The sequence below is a fragment of the Choloepus didactylus genome, chromosome 3, assembly GCF_015220235.1.
Source record: "Choloepus didactylus isolate mChoDid1 chromosome 3, mChoDid1.pri, whole genome shotgun sequence".
NCBI lineage: Eukaryota > Metazoa > Chordata > Mammalia > Pilosa > Megalonychidae > Choloepus > Choloepus didactylus.
In genome coordinates, this window is record NC_051309.1 from 214,872,314 (window position 1) to 214,888,533 (window position 16,220).

At 39.2% G+C, this 16,220-nt stretch overlaps 1 protein-coding gene across 3 annotated transcripts in view; it reads left to right on the top strand.

Annotated features, from left to right (window-relative positions):
* Positions 1–322: 322 nt before the first annotated feature.
* The window catches only part of UBXN8 (UBX domain protein 8), a 39,619-nt gene continuing 23,721 nt past the window's right edge, over positions 323–16,220 (top strand). The window contains exons 1-5 of one of the 3 annotated variants that reach the window (XM_037831300.1): positions 339–444; positions 995–1,183; positions 3,501–3,623; positions 11,818–11,891; positions 15,922–16,044. In XM_037831300.1, coding sequence (XP_037687228.1) covers positions 15,964–16,044 — 81 coding nt within the window. In that variant the 5' untranslated portion in view covers positions 339–444; positions 995–1,183; positions 3,501–3,623; positions 11,818–11,891; positions 15,922–15,963. Of the gene's footprint in view, positions 445–994; positions 1,184–3,500; positions 3,624–11,817; positions 11,892–15,921; positions 16,045–16,220 lie in introns of all 3 variants that reach the window. The other 2 variants (XM_037831298.1, XM_037831299.1) reach the window with 2 other exon arrangements.

Genomic DNA, 16,220 nt, shown 5'->3' on the forward strand with positions numbered 1-16,220 from the left:
TGAGAGCCAGCGCTGCTTTCTCACAACCTCCGCTGAGTCCCAAAATCAAAGGGGCAGGTGCTGCCGGCCTCGCCTCTAGAGAACCTCGTACTCGAGCTAAGGCTGTCGTTTCACAGGCCGTGCCTCCCCTAGACAACTTGTGACGAGGAGAGGTGACTTGTATTTCTTCTATATATAAAAAAAAGCCTACAAATTATGAGTTTAAAAACAGAGGAGTTCATCTCAGTCGCATCCAACAGACCATTTTAGCCTCTTTTCTAAAATTCCTCCCTTGGCAAGAGTCCCATCCCGCCCTCTAGTGGAAGGCGCGACCGGAAGGGGCGGGCTTTCCGCCCTGACGGGAGGCTTCCGCCACAATGGCTTCTCGTGCGGTTGTTGGTATTTTCCTTCTCTCTGCTCTCCCCGTTTTGTGTCTGGAACTCCGACGTGGGATCCCAGATCTAGGTAAGCGTTGACTTTTGCCCTTCGGCTCTCACACCTGGCTATTTGCCCATGTATGTAGCATAGAATTTCCGTCTCCACGGCCGCATTGTCTCTCGGTGGCTTTGACTACGGTTCCCAGGCTGCACCGCGCCTGGCCGGCGGGGTAGGGGCAGTGGTCGCTGCTGGGAGCGCGAGTCTCGGGGATTGTTGGGGTAACTTGACTTCTTTGCGCAGGAAAAGTTTCTTTCCAGTATTAGCAATATTCCTAGTCGAATGCCCACTCTAGGTCGGGCACTGCGCTGGGCTCCCGGCTCCATGTTACTAGCGCTGGTGAAGTTTTGCGCGCAGAGGGACCGAGGCAAAAAGCCCAGGAACAGGCAATGCTTTGAAATTGTCCTGAACGCCCCCACGGAAATAAGCATAAAGAGATGAAGGCTTTCTGAGGGATTTTAGCCGAGATTTGAAGGATGATAAGGAGCCACCCCTGTGAAAAACCTGGAGAAGAACATTCCAGTCATAATGTTCCTGTCATTAATGTTCATCAATTCACTTGCTCCTTTAACCTTTATAGTGTCTTTATAGTGTCTACTACTGTGCTCATCTAGAATCTACTTGTTGGAGGAAAAGGATGAAGGCTTTTGAGGCTGGAGCAAGGAGAGTAAGGGGAGACTGGCTCAAGATGATAAGATTTATTGAGCTCCTATTATAAGCCAAGTGCTGTTTATCATTATCTAACTTGATCTGCACTACAACCATGGGGGTAGGTACTATTATAATCCCCATTTACAGTTAAGAAACAGATACATCGAGAAGTGTCTTTCTGAAGTTTTTTAAAAGGCCATTCTGGATTCTGTGTGGACAAAATTTTGGAAGGAGAGTGTAGTGGAAGCATTAACGCAAGTTAGGCCTTTGAAGTAGGCAAGTAGCAATTATAGCCTGTATTAACAGAGGAGATTAAATGTGGACAGATTCGGGACTATTGAGGAAGTAGAATCAAGAGATCTTTTTGATGGATTGACCTTTGGGGTGAGGAAAAAGATTCAAGATTGACTCCCACATATGGGATTGAACTCTATGTAGTTAAGTATTGTAGGTAGAGAGTATTGTAACCGGGAAATTAAGATTTAACAAATGATTATGATTACTAAATTATTATATGGATGTTTTTCTATAGTGCAGAATAGGCAGAAGTTAATAACTGAAGTTACTGAAGTTCAACTGGTTCCACCCCTGTTTATATTTAAACTATTGTGTGGTTATTCAGCCTTGTATATACTTACTATTTAATGGTAATAACTCCCTCCTCCGTTGTTTGAATCCATAAAAACCGTGAACTCCTTAGACTGGGGGAGACAATAGGCCATCTTTTCTCATGCTTCTTTCTCTCTTTGAGACCTGCATGGCATAGATTGGCTGTTGTGTGCATCGGGCAGAGAACCCACTGCTTTTGTCCAGCATCAATGTGGAGAATCAGGAGTTCAGTTTTGGAAATACTAATGTTAGTTTACGTGTCTTGTCTCCCTCATTAAGTTCTAAGGTTAGAGACCATGTGAAACTTGGCTTTGTATATCTCCACCCTTCTGCTCCACTCTCCCGCCCCCTCCCCAGGAAGTCAGGTGCCCAGAAATTTTGCTTGAAATAGGAGATTCAACAAAATGTTTTTTCAATTTACAAAGACACCCATCGCACCCCACCGGAAGCCTCCTACTCACTCAAGCTCTGTTAGAATTTAACCAAACCTTTATCAAAATGAGATAAAGGAATGTTAAATTCACATTCATCACTTACAAAATTCACTTGCTCCTTTAACCTTTGCGGTGTCTACTCCTACTCTGCTCATCTAGAATCTCTACCTTGCACAAATAATTGAGACACTAGTCAGTGAGATGATAGTTACTGAACCAGAAAGAGATCTGCTCACTTGATCAGTTTTGACCCCAGGGAGATACACTTCTTGAGGGCAGAAAGACAATATTTAATTTATTTCTGTATTCTCAGAGCCTATCACAATGCCTAATATAATAAAAATTAGGCCAGGAATTCTAAATAATGCAGCTGGGCTGATGGCAACATTTCCTTCTGGTTCCTGGAATTTTCACTTAACTCCTTTTGACTAGTTTCTTATTTCTGTTGTGAACTGGAGGTAGTTTCCTTTGGTTTCTTGATACTGGGTTCTCCAAATTTTCAGTAGCAGTATATAAGTCTGTTTAGTAAATAATACATCCCAGTGCAACTGCTGGAGGCTATGCTAGTTTTATTGGAACTGTATTTACAGACAGTAAAACTCCTAGCAGGAGCCCTTAAGTACAAGTAAACTGTGTTGGTGATGAAGGCTTTTACATAAAATGATCTGTGTTTCCACTATGTAAAAGCCTTCATTGCTAATACAGTTTACTTGTACTTAAGCTAAATATTTTAAGACTTTCTTCCCATTTGTTATTCTTTGAAGTGTCCTCCTTATGGGCCTCTGAGAGTAGGTATAAAAAAAGTCAGTTTAATTTTTAAGTTTTTTACTTTAAAGGTGTGCACACAAATTTAATTCTTTTATATTCCTGAGTTACACTTGCTAAATTGTTTGCTTATTAGAATAAAAGAATATTATGGAACATGTTCCGGTTTGCTAATGCTGCCTTTTCGCAAAACATCAGAAATGGATCAGCAATTAACCTTCACAAAGTGGTTATTCACAAACTAGAATTTGACAAGTTGATGTTGTCACAATTTAATTCCTAATTATGTGAATAAGTCTGTCTTCTCCTTTGGGAGAAGTGAAAACAGAACCTTATTCATTATGAGAGTCGTAATATTTATAATGTAGCCATCCACTCTTAATTTTACCTATATTCTGAACACAGATGTTTATTTTGGAATTATTTTCTGAAACTTGTTCTGTTAATGACAACCGTGATGAATTTTATTGCAAAAAAAGAGAATACTTTATGAAAAAAATCAAGGCAGTTGCATAAATGAACTTTTAGTATATTTTTCAAGTACAAATAATCTGCCAGTGTGTTATGATTTATAATTAATATTGAGAAGTGTTTTATATTTTAATTGTACTTTTTTTCCTTTATAAGGAATTAAAGATCTCGTTTTGTTGTGTGGCCAGATTTTTTTACTGCTTGCCCTTCTTACTTTAATCATTTCTGTGACTACCTCATGGCTTAACTCATTTAAATCTTCCCAAGTTTATCTGAAAGGTAAGTTTATTTTTTATGCTACCATCTTTTTTTTTTTTTTTTTTTTTTTTTAATGCTCCAAGATGTTTATTGTAGTTTTTTGTTTGTTTTTAACGGCCCTGAATATACAAAAACCCAAAACAAAAACAAGCTGGAAATCATCTAAATGTTGCATGATTTGTTCAACTATGGTACATCCATGCTATGAAATACTATGCAGCTTTTAAAAAGAAAGTTATCTATTTATTGAAACAGAGTCATTCATGTCTACTATAAAGTGAAAAAGGTGACAGGGTAATAATGTATGTACTATATAGAAGAGGATCCCGTTTTTGTAAAATGTGTATTTTTTATACATTTTTATGGATAGGGAGGAAGGTATAAAAGGACACTGGCATTGATTACCTCAGGGTTTTGGGTTGGGCAGTAAATATTAGATACAGATTCTTTTTGTACCTTTAGACAGTTTCCCTATTACCATAGAATATACTACTTCTGTGATTTAAAAAGTATGTAAGAAAGAAAATTTAGGAGAAAGAAAGAAAAATGAAAAGAATTCACAAAAGATCCATCATTGGCCAAACATGTTTTAAACGCATGTCGAGTGAAGATGAGTCTTGCAAGGATGCATTCCCAGTCCTGAATCTGAGAAGTGACAGCTCTCTCGACAGAGAAGGGTATCAGTGTAAAGCGGGGGGCGGGAAATGTTCTTCAAGTCCAAAACCAAACCCTAGGCTGTCCTGGTGTGGGATGGGAACCCCGAAGCTTGTGAGGCTGTTAGATGCCGGAAAGTCTGATCGTTTTGAAAGAGCAGCAGTGTCCTCTGAGACAGGTGGCATGTTGTCTGCTGGGCACGTGGCATCGAGAGGGAGGTGGCCTGTTCCCAAGTGGGAGGCAGCTGGGAGCACAGGTTTCTGAAGTCACCAGTGTCCTGCCTTGGCTGTGGGAGGCTGACACAGCTACTCCTTCTGGAAACCAGGATGTGAACAGATCGAGTCTAATTGGGCTGAGATTTTATGAGTCAGATTGGAAGATGCTAATAAATGTTGACGGGATGAACATACCAATTCCACTCTTGCCCTATTTTATCCTCCTGCTTTTTTTTTTTTTTTTTTTTGTCATCATTTTGTTGAGATATATTCACATACCACGCAGTCATACAAAACAAATTGTACTTTCGATTCTTTTTTTTTTTTTTAATCATCATTTTATTGAGATATATTCACATACCACGCAGTCATACAAAACAAATTGTACTTTCGATTGTTTACAGTACCATTACATAGTTGTACATTCATCACCTAAATCAATCCCTGACACCTTCATTAGCACACACACAAAAATAACAAGAATAATAATTAGAGTGAAAAAGAGCAATTGAAGTAAAAAAGAACACTGGGTACCTTTGTCTGTTTGTTTGCTTCCCCTACTTTTCTACACATCCATCCATAAACTAGACAAAGTGGAGTTTGGTCCTTATGGCATTCCCAATCCCACTGTCACCCCTCATAAGCTACATTTTTATACAACTGTCTTCGAGATTCATGGGTTCTGGGTTGTAGTTTAATAGTTTCAGGTATCCACCACCAGCTACCCCAATTCTTTAGAACCTAAAAAAGGTTGTCTAAAGTGTGCGTAAGAGTGCCCACCAGAGTGATCTCTCGGCTCGTTTTGGAGTCTCTCTGCCACTGAAGCTTATTTCATTTCCTTTCACATCCCCCTTTTGGTCAAGAAGATGTTCTCCATCCCACGATGCCGGGTCTACATTCCTCCCCGGGAGTCATATTCCACGTTGCCAGGGAGATTCACTTCCCTGGGTGTCTGATCCCACGTAGGGGGGAGGGCAGTGATTTCACCTTTCAAGTTGGCTTAGCCAGAGAGAGAGGGCCACATCTGAGCAACAAAGAGGCATTCAGGAGGAGACTCTTAGGCACAAATACAGGGAGGCCTAGCCTCTCCTTTGCAGCAACCGTCTTCCCAAGGGTAAAACTTATGGTAGAGGGCTCAACCCATCAAACCACCAGTCCCCTATGTCTGTGGTCATGTTAGCAACCATGGAGGTGGGGTAGGCGAATACCCCTGCATTCTCCACAGGCTCCTCAAGAGGGCACTACATCTTTTTTTTTTTTCCTTGTTTTTCTTTTCTTTTCTTTTTTTTTTAACTTTCCCTTCTTTTTTAAATCAACTGTATGAAAAAAAAAGTTAAAAAGAAAACAAACATACAATAAAAGAACATTTCAAAGAGACCATAACAAGGGAGTAAGAAAAAGACAACTAACCTAAGATAACTGCTTAACTTCCAACATGTTCCTACTTTACCCCAAGAAAGTTACATAATATAGCAACATTTCTGTGAACTTGTTCCTACTATATCCATCAGAAATTAACAGACCATAGTCATTTCTGGGCATCCCCAGAACGTTAAATAGCTTATCTGTTCTTCTTGGATTATTGTTTCCCCTTCCTTAATTGCTCTCTACTGCTAGTTCCCCTACATTCTACATTATAAACCATTTGTTTTACATTTTTCAAAGTTCACATTAGTGGTAGCATATAATATTTCTCTTTTTGTGCCTGGCTTATTTCGCTCAGCATTATGTCTTCAAGGTTCATCCATGTTGTCATATGTTTCACGAGATCGTTCCTTCTTACTGCCGCGTAGTATTCCATCGTGTGTATATACCACATTTTATTTATCCACTCATCTGTTGAAGGACATTTGGGTTGTTTCCATCTCTTGGCAATTGTGAATAATGCTGCTATGAACATTGGCGTGCAGATATCTGTTCGTGTCACTGCTTTCCGATCTTCCGGGTATATACCGAGAAGTGCAATCGCTGGATCGAATGGTAACTCTATATCTAGTTTTCTAAGGAACTGCCAGACTGACTTCCAGAGTGGCTGAACCATTATACAGTCCCACCAACATTGAATAAGAGTTCCAATTTCTCCACATCCCCTCCAGCATTTGTAGTTTCCTGTTTGTTTAATGGCAGCCATTCTAACCGGTGTTAGATGGTATCTCATTGTGGTCTTAATTTGCATCTCTCTAATAGCTAGTGAAGCTGAACATTTTTTCATGTGTTTCTTGGCCATTTGTATTTCCTCTTCAGAGAACTGTCTTTTCATATCTTTTGCCCATTTTATAATTGGGCTGTCTGTACTATTGTCATTGAGTTGTAGGATTTCTTTGTATATGCAAGATATCAGTCTTTTGTCAGATACATGGTTTCCAAAAATTTTTTCCCATTGAGTTGGCTGCCTCTTTACCTTTTTGAGAAATTCCTTTGAGGTGCAGAAACTTCTAAGCTTGAGGAGTTCCCATTTATCTATTTTCTCTTTTGTTGCTTGTGCTTTGGGTGTAAAGTCTAGGAAGTGGCCGCCTAATACAAGGTCTTGAAGATGTTTTCCTACATTATCTTCTAGGAGTTATTTTTCCCCTCTATCTATTAATATCCTTTATTGTACCCATACTGAATCTCTTTAGTACTGAACCTTTCTCCAAGTCTCTCTGTCCTGTCTTTGTTTCTCTGTCTGTAGGGCTCCCTTTAGTATCTCCAGTAGGCAGGTCTCTTGTTAGCAAATTCTCTCAACATTTGTTTGTCTGTGAAAAATTTAAGCTCTCCCTCAAATTTGAAGGAGAGCTTTGCTGGATAAAGTATTCTTGGCTGGAAATTTTTCTCACTCAGAATTTTAAATATATCGTGCCACTGCCTTCTCGCCTCCATGGTGGCTGCTGAGTAGTCACTACTTAGTCTTATGCTGTTTCCTTTGTATGTGGTGAATTGCTTTTCTCTTGCTGCTTTCAGAACTTGCTCCTTCTCTTCTGTGTTTGACAGTGTGATCAGTATATGTCTCGGAGTGGGTTTATTTGGATTTATTCTATTTGGAGTTCGCTGAGCATTTATGATTTGTGTATTTATGTTGTTTTGAAGATTTGGGAAGTTTTCCCCAACAATTTCTTTGAATACTCTTCCTAGACCTTTACCCTTTTCTTCCCCTTCTGGGACACCAATGAGTCTTATATTTGGGCGTTTCATATTATCTATCATATCCCTGAGGTCCATTTCGATTTTTTCAATTTTTTTCCCAATTCTTTCTTTTATGCTTTCATTTTCCATTCTGTCATCTTCCAGGTCACTGATTCGTTGTTCAACTTCCTCTAGTCTTGTACTATGAGTGTCCAGAATCTTTTTAATTTGGTCAACAGTTTCTTTAATTTCCATAAGATCATCCATTTTTTTATTTAGTCTTGCAATGTCTTCTTTATGCTCTTCTAGAGTCTTCTTGATTTCCTTCATATCCCGTACTATGGTCTCATTGTTCATCTTTAGTTCTTTGAGTAGCTGCTCTAGGTGCTGTGTCTCTTCTGGTCTTTTGATTTGGGTGCTTGGGCTTGGGTTATCCATATCGTCTGGTTTTTTCATATGCTTTATAATTTTCTGTTGTTTTTGGCCTCGTGGCATTTGCTGAACTTGATAGGGTTCTTTTAGGGTTTGTAGACCTATTGAAGTCCTTATCTCTAATTTATCAGATCTACAGCTTCGTGGTGTACACTTTCTCTAACTAACCAGCAGGTGGCGTCCACGAGCCACCTGTTCTCCACAAGCCAGTTCTCCCCTGCTTAGCCTTTTTGGTGAGTGGGGGAGTGAGTCTTGTGGGGCCTAATTGGTGTACCAAGCTTGCGTGTGTAGTTGGTGTTGCCTGCCCTGTATGTGGGGCGTGTTTCTGGGCAGTCGGGGAGGGGGGGGTGGCCCTAACAATCAAATCTCCCTGGTGATCCTAGAGTTTTAAAGCTGCTGCAATAGTCTAATCCTTCAGTTCAGTCCTGCCACAGTTTGTCTCTGCCACTGACCCACAAGTCTTTGGTATTGGCGTATGGCTCCTGAGACTTGCAATTGGGCCCCTCTTCCAGGCCGTGCACCCGGGGTCCTCTGTTGAGGGATGACTGTGCTATGTCACAGGTGAGTGCCGTCCCCCCAGGGCAGTTCTGGGCTGCTGGGCTGTGTAGGGAGGCTCCCAGTCTGCTCAAATGATGGCTGAATGGGGCTTTGTTTATTCACACTGCTCCACCTTCCCAGCTCTGGGACAATCAGCTGAGGTTGCAGGGAAGGCTAATGTCCACGCCCAGTTTTGTGGTGTGTGCCTGTTATTTGAAGCACTTCCGTCACACTGGGTTGTGTGGGGCAGCTCTGGGCTATGGGGCTGGTGATGGGCAGGAGTGTTTCCTGTCCACCAGGATGGTGGCTGTGAGCGGACACCCCCCTTTTCTTGGGAAGTTGTGGTGTTTAGTGAATTTTCTCAGCCACTGGATTATTGCCTTTTGTCTCAGAGCTGTCTTAGTTCTGCTCTTGACTTGACGTGCCCAAATTGCAATTCTTTGAAGCTTTCTGTATTGGGCTTCTTAGAGTAATTGTTTTAGAAAAAGAAAAAAGGATTAAAAAAAAAAAAAAAAAAAAAAAGGGCCCTCCTCAGAGATCTAATGGGTTATTGAAATGCTAATAGACAAAGCAACCAGGGCCATTAAGGAAAGGTCCACAGGGCAGAGAGATCAGCTTTTCTTCGGGATTTGCATATGCGCCTCAAGGCCTGAGCTCCGCCCTTCCCCTTTCTGTGTTCACCAGAACTCCAAAAATCCTCTGCTTTTATTTTGGAGTTTTTTGTGTTATTTTTTTTTTTTCTATGCCTGTCTCCTCTCTGCTGGGCTGGCAGCTCTCAGATTCTCTGTTGTCTGGTCTCAGTCTATCTATGGTTGGAATTTGAATCAGTAGAATGAGTTTCCGAGAAGGGCTACCACTGCAGTTCTCCCATCTCCTTCCCGGAGCTGGCAGCCCCTCCTCCCACGGGACTGAGCCTGGCAGGGAGGGGCGCGGGTCCCCTGGCCGCAAAAACTTACAGATTTCGCTGATCTCAGCAGTTCGACATTTTCATGAGTGTTGTATGAAGTATGCCCAAAGACAGATTGCTCTGTGGTGTCCAGTCCACGCAGTTCCTGGCTTTTTACCTACTTTCCTGGAGGAGTAACTAAAACTTACAGCTCACCAGTCTGCCATCTTGCCCCGCCTCCTATGCTACCATCTTATACTTTTCTACTCAAATTCTTTTTCTTGAACTTTGCACAGTAAGGACCATTTTAATTAATAATTTGTGATATGATTTCAAGATAGGATGATCATTATAACTTTAGTCACAATTATTTTGAATGGACTACAAAGCCTAACATTTTTATAAGAAAGCACGCATTTCCTTATATATACATTGGAAGCTATAATTTCTAAATTGATACATTGTAAATTCCCTAATTTTCTATTTGATTTTCTGTATGTTGTACAGTTTAATTTCAGTTTGGCACCTAGAGCTTATAAACTATTCCATAAATGGTAAATGTAGTTACCATTAGTCTCTAGAGTCTTTTCATCCTGTTAATTTATTTTCCATTTCGTTTTGGAAATTTTATTGAAGTCCTTGTGTCTTGTATATAGTTAAGTGCTCTTAATTTTAGTAAATCATGCTTATTTTTGTTTTGTTTTGTTTCGATATGCAAAATTTGTGAGTTCTAGAAACCTTTTAAAACAATATTGTAGTTAGTCCCGGAATCCTAAATGTAAAGCCTACATTCCTATATGCCCTTAGAAAGAAGCTTGCCAATAGTGAATATGTTATATTGTGTTTTGTCTTCCTGTTTATTTTATGTAATGAGTATAGAGGAAAATGAGCACTGTTTCATTTATAACTTTCAAATTAACTATGAATAGAACCATAACCCTAAAAGCTTAAATTATTCAACCCAAACGTAGAAGATGCTATGGAAGTTTCAGTGTCTGCCAACCAAGAGATATAAAAATTTTTTTCTTTCTTTTAATAAACTTTTTGATCTTTTATATTTCCAATTATTCATTGTAACTTGTCTCAGAAAATTTGTGTTAAATGCATTTTGATATCAGGAACATATCTGCTGTATACATTAAACTATCAGGTTAGATATTATTTGTTCCACAATTAAGAGAAATATGTACTTGTCACAGCTTTTTTGCTTTAAGTTGTACATTTATGTTGTTGTAGTTGAAGTCATTTTGGTACATTTATGGGTTGATCAATTTGAGACAAAATTACCACTGAAGGCTATAATTCTATTAGATAATCATAGTTAGGACTGTCTAGAGCCTAATTTATAGTTACAGTTTCTTCAAATGAGTAAAATATCAGCTGCTTCATACTCTTTCCATCTTCCATCTTGTCATTACATATTGAGATATAAGTCTGCAGATTAATCCAAAATTTTAATCCTCTTTATCTTGTAAAACATTCGCAAAATGAGGTGTATCAGAAGTTCAGTAGCAGTTCTCAGTAGCTTTAAGAATTGTCCCCTGCTATTGATTTATTTAAAATTTGTGGTTTTTTTTTTGACTCAGAATCTTGAAGGGAGTTTTAAAAGCACTGAGTCTGACTGATTACATAACAAGTTAGTGGCCAAACTGGGCCTTCTGATTTTTCATTGCACTTTTCTACCTTAATCTTTGTTTTATAAACTTGAGAAAATACTACTGCCATAGAGTTAAAGGTGCTGACAGAACAGAATGTTACTGTTTAAGGAGCTAGGCAGTTCAAAGGATATATTATCCTAAAAGATGGACCATTCCTCAAATGAATATAGCTTCTGGTTCATTTGCTAATATTTGTGAACTGTTTTGAAGGTTACTGCTGCAAGAGCAGAAATCCTTTCTCTTGGTAGTCAGTGGACGATGACCTACTATTGGTTCGGTCGTTACAGGAGTTGCTACTCACACCCCAGCTTTGGGAACTGTGCATGTCATTTCTACTTTTGTGTCCAGGCGTGAGTGAGTGGCCCTCCTCAGGCCTGCCGTGCAGAGTGCCACACTTCATGTGCAGTGCTGGGCTCCATGTGATGTCAGGGGCCTGCAGAGGAAGACCCGCTGCAACATTCCTGCTGACGCCTTGCCACAACTATTACATATAATATTAGTACATGACAGAGAATTTTCATTTCATAACAGAACTTTTATTTCAGGTTTTACTTTTAGATTTGTTTCAATTGCCTGCATGAAACTGTTTCTTTACTTGAGAAGTACAGTGTTACATGAAGACTTCTTATCCCTCTCACAATGTTAACATATACAGACTGTCTTCAGGGAAAATAGTGTTCGACTTACTGATACTTGAAATTAGAAAACATGTGTATGCTTTGTTATCTTAGAAGAGGAAGAAGAGAAGAATGGCAAAAGGCAAAAACTTGTGCGAAACAGACAGCAAGAGACACAGAGTGAAAAGGTAAAGTATTATTTCTAGAGAGTGTATATAAAGAGAATGCAAAAATATCTGGGGCATTTAAAATTCAAGTCATTGCTTCCTATGTTTGTGCCAAGATTTTTTGTTTTCGTTGAGGTGAAATTACACAACATTAAAGTAACCATTTTAGAGTGAAAAATTCAGTGGAGTTTAGTACGTGGACAGTGTTATACAACCACCCCCTCTATTTAGTTCCAAAACAAAAGAAAACCTTGTACCAATTAAGCAGTCACTTCCCTTTTGCCCCCAACCCCTGAGAAACTACCAATCTGCTTTCTGAGTCTATGAATTTACCTATTCTGACTATTTCATATAAATGGAATCATACAATATGTGACATTTTGTTTCTGTCTTCTTTCACTTAGCATAAAATTTTCAAGTTTATCTACATTGTAGATCTATCAATATGTTATTCCTTTTTCTGAAAATAATATTCCATAGCATGGATATACCATAAATATTTTTTACATTCATCCATTGATGGATATTTGGGTTGTTTCTACCTTCTAGCTATTGTGAATAGTGCTGCTATGAACATTTATGTACAAGTATTTGTTGGAGTACCTGTTTTCAGTTCTTTGGGGTATATACGTAGGAGTGGAATTGCTCAGTCATGGTAATGGTACGTTTAACTTTCTGAGCAATCACCAATCTGTTTTCAACAGCACCTTCACCATTTTATGTTCCCATAAGCAATGCACAAGGGTTTCGATATTTCCACATCTTTGCCAGTACTTTTTATTTTCCATATTTTTTATTATACCATCCTGATGGATGTGAAGTAGTATCTCATTGTACTGGTTTTGTTTTGAGTTTTCCTAATGACTAAAGGTATTGAGCATCTTTTGATTTGTTTATTGGGCATTTGCATATCTTCTTTGTAGAAATGTCTCTTTGAGTTCTTTGCCCATTTTTAATTGGGTTGGCCCTCTGGACTCCAAAAGTCATGTTCTTTCTACAGGCAAAATACATCAATCCCGTCCTAACATTCCCAAAGCCCTAAAGCATTTCAGTAACAACTCTAAGTGCAAATCAGTTATGGGTCTGGTCCATCCTGGGGCATAGCTCCTCTCCATCTGTGGACCTGTGACCCCCCCAAAACAAGTTTTCTGGCTTCCAGAATGCAATGGTAGAATAGGCATGGGATAGACATTCCCATTCCAGAAGGGAGAAATTGGAAGGGAAAAAAGGGCCATAGGTCCCAAGCAAGTCCAAAACCCAGTAGGGCAAACTATTAAATTCTAAGGTCTGAGAGTCATCTGTGGTTTGGTGCTTTTACCTCTGGGCCCAGAGTGGCTCCCCCTCCCCTATCTCACCTCACCCTGAGCATCAGGACAGTGGCCATGCTTTGCCAGAACACCAGGGCGGAAGGCCCGCCCTTTCCAAATACCAGGGTGGGCTTGCCCTTTCCAAATGCCCTGTGGGTATGTCCTTTCTAAACGCTGAGGCGGGCCTCAGGCCGTCCTCCCTCTTCAAATGCCAAGACTGAAGACCTGCCCTATCCAAAGGCCTTGTTGGTGGTCCCTCTCTCTTGGCCCGAGATCTTTTTGGCTCAGACATCTGATTCCATGGGTCTGCTCCTTGAAGTCCTTTTTCCTCCATTTCATGCCATCTCTGTCCCTTTCACTCAACACTGGCAGTGCTTCTGCTCATACTAAATTCCCAATAACCTTGTCAGCTTTCTGTGCGAATTAAGGGTATTCAAGCCATCAGACAGAAGGAACTTCCACAGATCTTTCATGGATAATTGCATTTCCAATCCTGACTTCCTCAGACATTGTTGACAGGATCCATGAGTCATATGCCTAATCTCTTTAAGCAAACAGCTGTTAGTCCACACCCTCTTTATCAAAGGGTGGTTCTACCACACCCTTGCACAAAGTCCTGCTCTCTGGGAACGCACCTCCTGGGAGCTCAGGGAGGGTGCTGATAGAGCCACCTTTGGCCCTAATCTCAGAGCATGCTATTTGGACGTGCTGAGAATTTTCCAGTCATCAAGTCCTGGTTCCTTTTGCTTAACAGGTCAGTTCTCAGTTTATCCCTTTCTTATGTGATTTTACTATAAGGAGCAAGGAGAATCCAGGCTGCACCTTCTATACTTTGCCTGGAATCTCCTCAGCTGAATATCCAACTTCATCACTTAAAAGTTAGGCCTTCCATCCAACAACAGAACACAGGTTCTTTCACCAAGTTCTTTACCATCTTAAAACAAAGATCGCCTTTCCTCCAGATTCTAAGGATGCATTCATCATTTCCTTCTAAGACCTCATTGGAAGTACCTTTAATGTCCATGTTTCTAACAACATTTTGTTAGAAATACATGATATATGTATTCTCTAAGATGATAAAAACCTCTATAAAACAATCTAGGCTTTTTCTTTCAAGGACTTCAAAATTCTTTAGCCTCTCCCCACTACATAATTCCAGAGCCATTTCTACATTTTTAGATATTTGTAATAGCAGCACCCTACTTTCCAGTACCAAAAGCTGTCTTAGTTTGCCAGTCCTGCTATGACAAATAGCACACACTGGTTGGCTTAAACAATTGGAATTTAATATCTCACAGTTTTGGGGGCTAGAAGTCCAACATGAAGGTACTAAATAGGGCTTGCTTTCTCTCAGAGTCTTTAGCATTTAGGCAGTCTTCTGTATGTGTCTGTCCCTCTGGTTTCTGCTGACTTCTGACTTTTACTTATATGTCCAATTTCTTTCCCTTATCAGGACTCCATTAATATGGATTAAGGCCCAATTCAATTTGGCCACCTCGAAATAGGATCTTCGAAGATCCTGTTCACAAATAAGTCCATATCTTAACTAATAATACCTTCAAAGGTCCTATTTACATATGGGTTCATAGCCCCAGGACTGGGGTGGGGATGGAGGGAGGTGGTTAGTATTTAACCATGTCTTTATGGGGGGCATGATTCAATCCCCAACATATTCTTAGCTCCTAGTAAGTTTTTGTTGCACTGAAAACAATTAAAGGGTATATAGGCAGGCTGCCTTTCAGGCACAACATTTGAACATTTGTTGTTATTGTTGTTTTTAACAACAGAGCAATACTTTATTTGCTTTTCAATATAGGAGGAGCATATCCCAAAAGAAGTTAACCCTTCAGCTCTAGAATTACAGGAAATAAGATATCTTTACCTGCATTTTAATTAATGTGTTTGTTCCACGGTTATTTCTTAATTCCTACTTAAATATTCTTTGTCTAAAAAAATGCTTTAGGACCAAATTATAAGGCTTTATGACCGAATTGTAAGAATATACAGATAAATTATGTTAAACCATTAACATTAAACATTAAATCCATAATATTCACATTATATATATATATGTATATATAATGCTAGTTCATGGCACAATTTTTTTTTTGAAGTAAGACATTATTCCTTTATTTGTTATTTCACATTGTTATACTTGCCTATGGTTTTTTATGTGTGTGATTTAATGTGTTTTTTTTTTAATTAAACTTTTTGTTTTGAGATAATTATAAATTCACATTCAGTTGTAAGAAATAATACAGAGAGATTCTTTTACCCTTTATCTACTTTCTCCTGTTGGTAACATCTTGTAAAGCTAGAGTACAGTATCACAACCAGAAAATTAACATTGGTAAAGTCCATGGATATTACTCAGATTTCACCCATTTTGCATGTCCTTGTGTGTGTGTATTTGGTTCAGTGCAGTTTTATCACACGTATCCGCCACTACAGTCAAGTTCCTTCATCACAAGGATCTTCCCTGTTGCTCCTTTTTAACCGTATCCACCTCCTCCCTCCCTCCCTAAGCCTTGGCAACCTTGAACATTTGTTTTTATTTACATTACATGCAAGTGCAGAATTTTAGAGAGTGGAGCAAAAGTTGAGTATACTGCCTTTTTTGGCAAAATGGAGTTAAGGTGAAGACACAATTTCTTAACCATTTCTTATATACGACTTCATAGACAATGTAAATTTTTAGGAACATTAATGTTTAGTAACAATACCTAATTTATTTTTCTGAACAGGCCAGCAGATACATAGAGAAGGTTTTAAAACCTCACCAGGAAATGAAACTGAAAAAACTGGAAGAGCGCTTTTATCAAATGTCAGGTGAAACCTGGAAGTTGAGCAATGGTCACAAACTTGGGGTTAGAAAATATTCTTATTTTATATTTTTAATTCTTCTATCCCTTGTGTTTCCTTTTACAATTGTTGAAAATTTTAATTGAAAAGGATGTTAAACTGTTAGTACAGTCTGTTTTTTAGGAGTCTTTATTGATAATGTACATCAGTTTTTATTCAGTGTATTTGTGTGTTGAGTGGT